This window comes from Beta vulgaris, chromosome 9 (assembly GCF_026745355.1).
Source record: "Beta vulgaris subsp. vulgaris cultivar EL10 chromosome 9, EL10.2, whole genome shotgun sequence".
NCBI lineage: Eukaryota > Viridiplantae > Streptophyta > Magnoliopsida > Caryophyllales > Amaranthaceae > Beta > Beta vulgaris.
In genome coordinates, this window is record NC_079210.1 from 27,384,046 (window position 1) to 27,396,538 (window position 12,493).

The following is a 12,493-nucleotide window of genomic DNA, read 5'->3' on the forward strand; positions in this document are numbered from 1 at the left end:
ATTATTGCCTCACAAAATATACATTCGAGTCAGTTTCGCCTTCAGAAAACTACGGAAATCTGTAGCATTTTGCTAGCGTGCCAATGATCACCAGTTTCACATCAGGCCAAAATAAATTGCAAGGCGTCTGCGCTGGTGATTAAGGATTTCTCCGGCAGAATAATGACAAAGATATGCTATACAAGTAACAAAAGAGTTGTTCCGAACAAGTTTTTTCTTATAAATGCATGTCTAGGCGGTAGAGAATACATAAGAATGAGTACAAAACAAACAAGTCCGTAATAATGGCAAATATCAAACTATCCCAGTTTCAAGGGCTTCATGTAAAAACAGGACCCTAGTAGATGAGAAAACTTACAGTAATCAACTGAAACAATTAAGCTCAATCTTCAGATTTTAAATTTAATCAGAATATGGAAGCTAAAAATACAGCTTTGATATGAGAAAAATCTTGGTAAGGTGAGACGGAAGCAGAAATGAGGTCCACCTCAGATCTCATTGAATCAAGTAAACTAATTCTTGAAGCCTGAGATGAACAGATAAAACATGACACTAAAATATGCAAAGAAGCTCTCTAATGTGTGTTTGATGCTTCCAGTAACACCCACAATTTGAAGTAACCCTGTGTCATATTACACATGACTTTACCACCCTCAACTCGATTGACACTCCACACTATGTGGAACAGCATCCAACTTTTTTCACCGCAGATACATCATCCTTCACATTAATGGTTTGTCCCTTCGGCACAGCAGCAGGGTCATCCCCAGCCTCCAGAGCTTTTCTGCTGACAACTCGATATATTTGTGTAAGCACCTCCGTGAAAGCATTTTCGACGTTCAATGACTCCAGGGCAGAGGTTTCCATAAAGTAGGTTTTTTCCTTCTCAGCAAATGTCTGTGCATCTTCGGTGGAAACAGCCCGCAAATGCCGTAAATCTGCCTTATTTCCCACAAGCATGATTACAATATTAGAATCTGTATGGTCTCGGAGCTCTTTCAACCATCTCTCAACATTCTCAAATGTGACGTGACGAGTGACATCATAGACAAGCAAAGCACCAACAGCACCACGATAATAAGCACTAGTAATTGCCCGGTACCTGAGGAAGAGAAAATTAGATAGGGGATCACCTTGTGCAAGAGAGTCCAGACAGAACATACTGTAAAACATTTCAATAGTAATAATGAACCACAAGTGAAGGCAGGTGCAAACCTGTTGCAATCTTGCCTAGGACAACTGTTATCATGAATCGATAGTCATGCTATTAACAATCTAACATTAGGCGTTAGATTATTTTACTACTTCTGTTTCAATTAACACAAAAGAACTTCAAACAAAACTGATTAAACAGTGTCATTTCAGCACAATGCCACATATTGTGGAAGAAGAGACTGAATAAGCACTTGCTCAATCTTCACAGTCCATAGCAGAACAAAGTTTCGAAAGTTCATCTCCAACAGAAGTTGCCATTGAGAATTCCATCACCTTGCTCAAGTACTTATTCTGTAATGCATGCTACACCGGTTTCCATTCTGTTCACTTCCCGTACCTTACTCTTTGTCCTTTGCTCCTAAAACGAGGACATTCTACTACATTGTTATCAACAGACACAAGCTTGTCTAACCTCTAGAAGGAAAAAGAATCTTATTAGCTGTCCTAAACCACAGTTCGAGTTTAGTGCAAAGGCAAGCTTTTGAATTTTGATCACCTAGAAAAAACTTTCGACCTTGTAGTAAAACCAAGCTTTTAGTCATGTTTTGCAACCAACATATATATATATATACACATATGAATAATGATCATTAATAACTTTCAAATTGCCACCTAACAAGAAACAAATACTACTACAACCTACATCTTTGCCATTTTACCAACTCTAACCACTGAATTGAATTAACGAGGAAACAACACAATGTGCCAACATAAAACAGAATAGCAATAGAGACTTTCATGTTGATGAAAAACCATCACACAGCTGGGCACGAAAATCAGATCTGTAAAATTACAGATTAGAGCGACACAGACAAAAGCAAACATGTACACTACGATTTACAAAAAAATCAATTCTCTTATACGGTTATACCATAATTGGGGTTCTTAGCAATAAGATATTACTCCATTAACCCTAACTCCAATGTCCGACCGCCATCATCGTAACAGATGCAACAGTCATATATACCTCTTATGGTGTCCAAGTACAACTTAGCACACACAATGCACCTAAATTTACGCTGCACTTTCATCAACAAGTCCTACATTTCAAGAAAATCCTCAATCATCAAGATCTAAAAAGTCTAACAAATCTATTTCTAGTAAATATAACGCGCGATTAAAAATTCAAAAATCATCTACACAGACAACGTCAGATCCAAGTATAAATTATACCAAAAATCAAAATGCAACAAAATTAAGAAGAATGAGATACCGATTTCAAGAAAAGAAAAGAAAAGAAAAAGAAAGAGGAGAGAGAAAAAGAAGGAAGACCTTTCTTGGCCAGCAGTATCCCAAATTTGAGCTTTGACGACTTTATCATCAACGTGAATGCTACGAGTTGCGAATTCAACGCCAATGGTGGATTTAGACTCGAGACTAAATTCATTCCGAGTGAATCGAGATAGTAGGTTGGATTTTCCGACACCAGAATCACCAATTAACACAACTTTGAATAAGTAATCGTAATCATCATCTGCTCTATACCCCATTTAATTGAATTGAATTGAATATAGAAAGAATGAGAAATAGAGGTTTGGGATCTGGAGAAAGTAGAGATATGAATTGGAGTAAAGTAGAGAGAGAAGAGTGAGAGTGTAAATGTAAAATCTAAATGGTGGGAGTGGTAGGTTGGATGGAGTGAAAGAGAGGTCCCGCAAATTTGATGCAAATCTCGAAAACACAGAGAGAAAATGTTAAGAGTTAAATAGGAGGAGGGAGAGGAGCGTATTCAGTTTTTTGGACGAGGAATCTAAGTTAAAATTAGGATTTACTCGTTTAATCAAACGGTCGAAAGTGCAAAACAGATTGGCTAATAAAGTTTGGTAATACCAACTGAAAAGAAAGTAAAACTAATAAACTTTGAGAATGTTTTGTAAGAGACCGCCTACTTTTAAATTAAAATTAGGTAATGGTAAGCTCAATATTAAAAAGAGAATTACCTTAGGTTAACTTTTTTCGATGACTAGTTTAATCCATTTAGTGAATAGGTCTACTTTTATATTAAAATTAGACCGTCTCTTTTAATAATTTTTTATAAACTTTTACTAAGAATGTTATACTGATTAACTTATAGATTTAAGTCATTTTAATTATTTAAGGGTACATTCTCTCCACTTGAATGGCTCTAAACTTATCTAAATTGAACTTATTGGATCTGAACTGAACTTATTAGACCTGATTCGACATGATCCAACTTATTGGACCTGGTTGAACCTTATTAGAACTTATTGGACTTGATTGAAACTTATTGACCTAATTGAAACTTATTAGACATTTATTGGACCTGATTGAAACGTATCAGACCTTATAGGACCTGATTGAAACTTATTAGACCTAATTGGAACTTATTTTGATGAGTTATAACATAAATATAACCCCTAACGTAAATACTGCCCCTCAAAATTTATTATGAAATAATAATAATTAAAATTTTCCCTTTAAAAAAATAATAATTATTAATTATCTCTCATGATAAATAATTTACCAAAAAAAAATATACACAACTTTCACCACTAATATATCTAATAGTCTTGTTAATAGTAGTATGAATAATAATATAATAGATAATAATACAAGTATAATACTATACATTGTGGTACTGTAATTAAAACATTTAATGATAACATAATCAGCTAAGAGTAATATGAATAATAAAATAATAGAGAATAATACAATATTTGATAAATTAATAGAAAATAATACAAGTATATTACGATATAATCATTGTGGTACTTTAATTAATATTCTAATAATGACATAATCGATTAATAGTGATATGAATAATAAAATAATGGACAATAATAAAAATTATTGATCATTGACTATTTGGACCTTATTGGAACTTAGTAAACCTAACTACACCTAATTGAAACTTATTGTACCTGATTGAAACCTATTGGACCTTATTAGACGTGATTGGAATTATTGCACCTTATTTGACATGATTGAAACTTATTGTCCTGATTGGACTTGATTGAAACTTATCTAAACTGAACTGAACTTATCTGAACTAGATTGAACTTATTGGACCTGAAACTTAATTTATTAAGGTGAAGAGAATGCATCCTAAGTGTTATTTTCAAGTGAATACACTACTCATTCTAGTACCTAAAATATTTTGTCACCTAAAAAATTTTAACAGCTAAAATTTTCAGTTTTTTCACCAAATACCTCTCACAAATTTTTTTATTCATCAAATACCCCATTTTTTTCAAAATTCACCAAATACCACTCACTTTCTAAAAAATACAGCAGTGTGTCCTTAATGACTAATGGCGGTTAACTCCATTAGTCATTAACGTTAAAAAATCCTAAAAAACCCTAAGTCAACCCTAAAAAATCCTAAATCAACCCAACTAATACACTAGTAAAATAATTGCTTATTGCAAGCTGCGGTGATATTGCTGCGGTTTTACCCATACGAAGCAATATATCAGGTTAAAAGAAAAGAAAAAATATAAAATAACCACTGTAACACCCCGATAATTCTCTCTTTCTAGAAAATACTTTTATAATAAACCTTAGAGAATTACCCAGGCATTATCGCCCGTGTGATAACGTATCGGCTTACTCAGAATTTTGCAGCGGAAAACAACTACAAAACCAACTTTATTAAAACTCTTAAACAAATGACAAGATTTGAAACTAAAAACACCAACTTAAATAACCACAAACTGAAATAAAGATGTTCCTACGAAAACAACTTAAACTATCTAGGTATAAAGTAGTCTCTCCATTCCAGATTCCCAATGAGATGCATCTGCGAACCTGTAATGTCAATGCAATACTGACTCTGCTCACCAGAAGGATCATCACAGGATCAATAGGCAAAGCCATGATCACACACAAACAAGCACGTAATCAGCAAAGCTGAGTACTACATATCAGACATAAATAATCCTAAACATGATACTACAAAAATAACATGCAGGAATAAATAATAACATAAGTATATAATAATCTGCAGACAACTTTTACTGAACTAAACTTAAACCAACTTTTTATCACTTTAAATGGAATAGTTATTGGACGATTGTCTTGCCTACTAATTGAAATGCGGCGCGACTCCGCATTTCAGAGTGACCTGCGATATCGAGGAACCTTTGAAATAAAGAGGGATGGTGATAATCCATTCCTAGAAAAGCTATGGCACGCTCACCATAACCCAACCCTTATGTCCAACTCTAGACGTGCACCAGTCTAAAGTCTATAACTTATTCTCGTTGCACTTTACATTAATTACATTTTATTACTTGTGTTGACCAAACAAGCAAATAACACATAATTAATATCAACAATCATAACAGAATTCTTTTTATCTTTGGATTAACAAGTGATCACAACTTATCAACCAAGACTCCTTTAACTTCCTTTTTAACTTTACCAACTTACTTGTTGAACCTAGCCAACAATAAACTTTACCTTTATATAGGTATAACTTGTAACTTACCAAATAAGGTCCACGGTCCTTATAAGATAATAAATAATACTCAAAGAATACATGTAATACATGATTCACTTTAACTTATATATAATTCACTCACGAATTAATAAATAACTAACTTAACATGCTTGCATCAACATTCCATACAAACATTTATAATCTGATAACATAATCACTTCTAATCACATGTGCCACAGGATATAACATGTAAAATAAATTCACCACACATATATGAACAAACAAGTTCCTATACATGATACTAATATTAAATACTCTTAGAGCAGTTCTAAATCATAGCACGTAGATAATGTACGTACCTTGTATATACTAAGCGTAGGCCACTTTTAATCGTTAAAAGTCTCCTACAACGAAATCTCCGCCTAAAAATAAAGTAATGAAAATTAATAACTTGAACTAAAAATTCAGCAGCTTTAAAACGATTAAAACCCCTTAAACACGTTTTAAAATCGTTTTTAGTACCATACTTACGTTATTTTTAATTCCTAGTATAGTATACTAATACTAGCAATTAAAAATCCTTAAAAACACCATAAATCATTCTTCTGAAATTACAGCACTTAAAAATTTAATAACATCCTCAAAACATATGAAACATATTTAAAATTTCGTACTAAATAAATTTCATGGTTTATAATATATATATATATATATATATATATATATAGTTTCTAGGAATTAAAAACCCTAGAAACTATTATTTTCATGATGAAAACTAAAAATAAACTTAACATAATAAATCTGAAATTTATTATAATAATAATCATGATACCGAAATTTTTGCATAAATAAAACAGTAATTTAATTCACAAACATGTAAATAATAATAAAATAACATAAAAACTAGTCTTTTAATGGAATCTTAGGAAGGAAGAAAGAAAACAACCACAACAATGGAAGGAAGGAGAGCCGGACAGCAGCGGCAGCAGGGAGGAACCGGCGGCAGCAAGATTTCGGCTCTTGAAAAGATTTGTGACGCTTCTTGTTGAACAAGAAATGTTACTTGAAGAAGAAGAAACAATTTTGAGAGAGAACTGAAAACGACGCACAGGAAAGAGAGAGAGATGTCGAGTAGAGAGAGAGAATGACGTGAAGATTGAAGAAAAATAATGTGTAGAGTGAAAATATTTTGGGTTTTTAGGATATTTATATAAAGGCTTTTACTTGTGGGCTTAGGAAAAGAGATTTTAATTAATGAAACTTGATGACTAATAAGATGGGCTATTTAAGACTTTAGTCATCAAATGACTCTTTCCCTTTTTATCACTTTTGGGCTTTCGATTCCATTAAACTTCTTTTCAATATACTTTTAATATTTAAAACTTTTATTAAACATGCTTAATTAAAATATTTTTAAATTTTATTAAGCTATGAAAAATAATTTCATTGACTTTTAAAATAGTCAACCCTTTTTAAAAGTCAAATCATTTTCCAAACTCATTTGGATTTAAATATAACTACATAAATACTTAAATATATTTATAAAATTCTTTAAAATTGTGGGGGATTACAGTCTACCCCCCTTAAAAGAAGTTTCGTCCCGAAACTTGACACAAAATCCTCGTACTTTCAAAAGTTGAACTCACCATTTCGAAAGGTTTGAAGAAGGGTAGTGCCTCTTGTGCACTTTCCCATTTTTAAAACACTTGTGTTACTTATGAACACTTTTCTTATGCGGAGACTCTACTTCTTTTGCACTAACATGTGCAACTTGCCCACATAGGCATACATATGCATGAAAATTCATAAAAATAGAAAAAGCGCGAAATTTATCGCATTCTACCCCCTTAAAGAAAACGAGTTACGCCCTCGTAACTCACCTCAAGGAATAGTCTGGATACTTTTTCTCATATCATCTTCGGCTTCCCACGTTGCCTCTTCTGACTCGTGGTTAGACCAAAGAACTTTGACAATATGAACATCTTGTTGCGCGTACTACGCACTTTCCTGTCGAGGATCTTGACAGGTCTTTCCTCATATGTGAGGCTACTATCTATCTGAACTCTTTCAGGCTCTAACACATGACGCTCATCAGGATATAGCGCTTAAGTTGGGAGATATGGAATACATCATGCATCTTTTCAAACTCCATTGGCAGCGCCAATCTATAAGCTACTTTCCCAATGCGCTCCAAAATCTCATAGGGCCTACATACTTGGCACTTAGCTTGCCCTTTTTCCCAAATCTCATAAGCCTTTAGTGGGTGATACTTTCAAGAATACTTTATCACCTACAGCAAACTCATCTTCGCGTCGCTTTAAATCAGCATAACTTTTCTGCCTATCTTGCGCAGCTTGAATTCGAGCCTGAATCAGTCTGACATTCTTGACGGTCTCCTCAATAAATTCAGTCCCCAAGACTATATTTTCACTAAAGTCATTCCAGCAAATGGGACTTCTACATTTCCGTCCATATAATGCCTCAAATGGTGCCATCTTTATACTCGCATGTAAACTATTGTTGTAGAAAACTCAATCAAATCTAATTGGTCCTCCCAACTTCCTTGAAAATCGATCGCACATGCTCTCAACATGTCCTCCATAGTCTGATTAGTCCTCTCAGTCTGACCATCGGTCGCAGGGTGAAAGGCTGTACTCATTTTCAATGTTGTCCCAAGGTTTAATTGGACCTTTTTCCAAAACTTCGATAGAATCTAGAGTCACGGTCAGAAATAATGTCCTTTGGAACTCCATGCAATCTCACTACATGCTTGATATAGGTCTTAGCGAGTTGCTTCTTTTTCCATGTCTCCTTAATGGTATAATACGGCGGATTTGGTCAGTCTATCCACAATAACCCAAATGGTATCATTTCCACTTCTCGTCTTAGGTAAGGCAGTCACAAAGTCCATAGAAATAGAATCCCACTTCCATCCAGGGACCTCTAACGATTGAACCTTTCCCATGGGTCTCTTATGGTCTATCTTCACCTTCTGACAAGTTAGGCACTTAGACACATATTCAGCTACCTCTCGCTTCATGTTTGGCCACCAATAGATAACCTTAAAGTCTTTATACAGCTTGTCACCCCCAGGGTGCACAGAATATGGAGTATTATGCCCCTCGTCTATAAGACGTCTCTTAAGGTCATTGCACTTCTGTGGTACACACTACCTCCCTTTAAACCTTACACTAGTAGAATAAATGCTATTTTCTGCGGTGATATTGCTGCGGTTTTACCTATACGCAGCAATATAACATGCAAAAATAAATAAAAAATAAAAATAGACAATATTGCTGCGGTTCCCGCCCAAAACCGCATAAATATTTTCTAACAGTTACCATTTTAAAAACATGTGGGGCCCTTTACTGCTAATATTGTTGCGGTCCTACTTGGAAACGGCAGCAATATTAGCTGTCAATTATCCATAAAAAAAAGGGGTTTCTTTCAGCGCTCATAAACTTAGGGTTTTTTTTGAACATTTTCTCTCTCTCACCCTCTGTCTCTCTCAGCCCCTCCGTCTCTCTTCTCTCTCTCATCCTCTCAACCCCCTCTTCTCTCTCTCATCCTCTCAACCCTCTCTTCTCTCTCATCTCTGTCAACCTCTCAACCCTCACTTCACGAAGCCGACGACTTCACGAAGCCGATGAAGCGACGAAGCCGACGACGCGACGAAGCGGACGCGATGAATTTGTGGATGAATTTCCGGCGACGACGCGATGAATTTGTGGATGAATTTCCACGAAGCGGACGACGCGACGAAGCCGGCGAAGCGGACGCGATGAATTTCCACGAAGCCGACGAAGCGGACGACTTCCTTCTTCGGGTTTCTTTTTGTTTTTGTTTTTTTTTCGTTTTTTTTTTTCATTATTTAGATGAATTTCCGGCGACGACGCGATGAATTTGTGGATGGGTTTTGTTCGAAGTTTCGTCCCTTTCAGATCTGAATTTTCGAAGTTCCTTTTCAGATGAATCTCCGGGAAAGAACATACGGCTAGATCTGATTGTTTTCATTATCTTTGTTTCTTAGATTTGATTGTTTTCATTATCTTTATTTTCTTTGTAAGTTGGTATAGTTATAATTTGGTACAGTTTTTTATTTAGATTTTACTGCATAATATAATTTTCTGGTTCTTATTGTTAGTTTTATCTATTGTGAATGAGAAGTGATGTTGGTTTCATTTTGATTTTGGTTTCTATTAAATGATATAATGCTCATTTGTGGATGGGTTTGTTGTCGGGTTTTATTTTTCAAATCTTATGGCAAAATGCAAAAAAAAAAAAAAAAAATTTTTTCTTGTAGGACCCTATTGCTGCGGTTTTGGGCTAAAAACCGCAACAATATTACCTCTCAGCCACCTTACTTTTCGCCAAAAAAATTCATATATTGCTGCGGTTTGGCCTAAAAAACCGCAGCAATATTATTAATACATATTGTTGCGCCCTTAATTGCTGCGCGCCCCAACCCGCAGCAATAGGGCACTTTTTAACCGCAGCAAGTAGGCTTTATTCTACTAGTGTTAGACTCCCATCATCATGAATCTTGAAGTCTACTTCCTTTTCTTGCTTCATTTTCTCCTTGATCTTGTCTAGGTGTTCATCCCCAACTTGACCCTCAATGATCTCGTCGAAAACTGACACTCCCAAAGAAAGAGTACTAAGTCTAGCCTCACTTTCCCCAGGATTTAAAATTTCTAGGCTCAACCTTTGCATATCTCGACACAACTCCTCAGGGACTATCAAAGTACTCAAGCTATGACTCGATTTTCTACTTAGGGCATCAGCCACCACATTTGCTTTCCCCTCATGATACTGGATGTCTAGGTCATAATCCTTGATCAACTCTAGCCATCTTCTCAGCCTCATATTCAAGTCTTTTTGGGTGAAGATGTACTTCAAACTCTTATGATCTGTAAATATCTTCAAGTTGCTCCATAAAGATAATGTCTCCAAATTTCAATGCAAACACTATGGCAGCTAACTCTAGATCATGGGTAGGGTAATTAGCCTCATAAGGTTTCAATTGACGCGAGCATAAGCTATTACCTTACCATTCTGTGTGCAACACACAACCCAAACCATTTTTCGAAGCATCACTATAGACCTCAAATCCCTCATTCCATCAGGAGGGTTAAAACAGGTGCAGTGGTTAAACGATCCTTCAAGATCTGAAAGCTTCCTCACACTTCTCATTCCACTCAAACTTGACTCCTTTTTCATCAAATTGTCATAGGTCTTGCTATCTCTTGAGAAATCTCTCACAAATCTCCTATAATAGCCAGCTAAACCCAAGAAACTCCTAATGTCATGACACACTCTTTGGAGTTGGCCACTCACTCACAGCTTGAATCTTAGCAGGATCTACTGAGACTCCTTCCTTAGACACAAAATGACCCAGAAATGCTACTTTCTCCAAACGAAACTCACACTTAGAGAATTTGGCATATAGTTGGTTCTTCCTCAGTCTCCAAAATAATCCTCAAATGTTCATCATGCTGAGTTTCATTCCTCGAATATATCAAAATGTCATCAATGAAAACCACTACGAACTTATCCAAAAACTCATGAAAGATTATTCATCAAGTCCATAAATATAGCAGGAGCATTGTTAACCCAAATGGCATTACAGTGAACTCGTAGTGACCATAACGCGTTCTAAAGGCAGTCTTAGGTACATCCTTATCGCTACCCTCAATTGATGATATCCTGAACGTAAGTCAATCTTCGAGAACACACTGCTCCATTCAATTGATCGAATAGGTCATCTATTCTAGGCAAAGGGTACTTGTTTTTGATGGTAACATTGTTCAACTCCCTATAGTCATACATAACCTCATACTCCCATCCTTTTTCTTCACGAACAAACAGGAGCTCCCCAAGGCGATGCACTAGGCTGATATAACCTTTATCCAAAAGTTCTTGCAATTGTCTTTAACTCACTCATCTCAGGAGGTGCCATTCTATAAGGTGCCTTAGATATAGGTGCAGTTCCAGGAACTAAGTCTATGGTAAACTCAACAGCTCTTGCAGGCGGCATACCTGAAATTTCACTCGGAAATACATACCTAAACTCTTCACTATTGGAACATCCTCAAGTTTTAACTCAGCTTCCTTACTCACATCTTGCACGCTACAGAAAAAAGCTCACACCCCTTTCTCATCAACTTCTGCACTTGCATAGCAGAGATCACTCCAAATTCTTGGTTTCCCAAATCGTCTATATGAGGTCAATTTTCCCGAAGGGTTTCTCAACACTACCTTTTGAACTTCACAATCAATGCTGGCCTTGTAAAGACTCAACCAGTTCATCCCAAGAATCACATCTAGGTCTCCCAAATTAAACTATTAAGTCGATGGAAAGACACTCCTCCTATCTTCAAAGGCAGTTTTTAAACAACTTGTACACCTTATGATTTCTCCAATAGGTATCTAATAGGCAAATCAACACTTCAAAATCTACTAACCCCAATTGAATTTCCTCAATCAAACCTTGCTCAAATCACGAGCCTTTAACTCCTCATGGCTATTACCTCAAGTGCGAATCTAGACAATGCTATGAACTTGCTTTGATACTTAGAGATAGTCACGCTCTCCATCCTAAGGTTAATAAACTTGGGCTTTTAGTTTCCTCATAAAAGCAGGGTAAAACTTTTCTCTTAAAGCAGCAATAAAGGATTCCCAAATAAACTCTTTCATAATACTGAGTCTAGTCTCATTCTCTTTCTACTATAAGTCAGTCTCATCTTTCAGATAAGTATAACTTGACCTACTTTCACACTCTCAGGACAGTTCACAGCCCCAAAAATCTTTTCAAAACGCCCTAATCCACTCTCTAAGAGGATAGGGTCAGCTTACCCCTTAAGGTACGACCGTTTA

The 12,493-nt window shown here is 35.7% G+C and overlaps 1 protein-coding gene across 1 annotated transcript; it reads right to left on the reverse strand.

The window, feature by feature from the left end:
- Positions 1 to 263: 263 nt before the first annotated feature.
- Positions 264 to 2,966, reverse strand: LOC104903427 (ras-related protein RABA1f). The gene is made up of 2 exons (XM_010691455.3): positions 2,488 to 2,966; positions 264 to 1,102 (listed from the first exon to the last, which is right to left on the reverse strand). Exons 1-2 carry the CDS (start codon positions 2,703 to 2,705, stop codon positions 676 to 678), a joined length of 645 nt encoding a protein of 214 aa, XP_010689757.1. The 5' UTR covers positions 2,706 to 2,966; the 3' UTR covers positions 264 to 675.
- Between the last annotated feature and the right edge of the window lie 9,527 nt (positions 2,967 to 12,493).

Bases quoted from the DNA above. Each gene is read 5' to 3' on its own strand.
- LOC104903427 (XM_010691455.3), bottom strand. From the start codon at position 2,705: ATGGGGTATAGAGCAGATGATGATTACGATTACTTATTCAAAGTTGTG. The intron at 1,103-2,487 runs GTCTTCCTTCTT...TCTCTTCCTCAG, and splicing joins GATACTGCTGGCCAAGAAAG to GTACCGGGCAATTACTAGTG.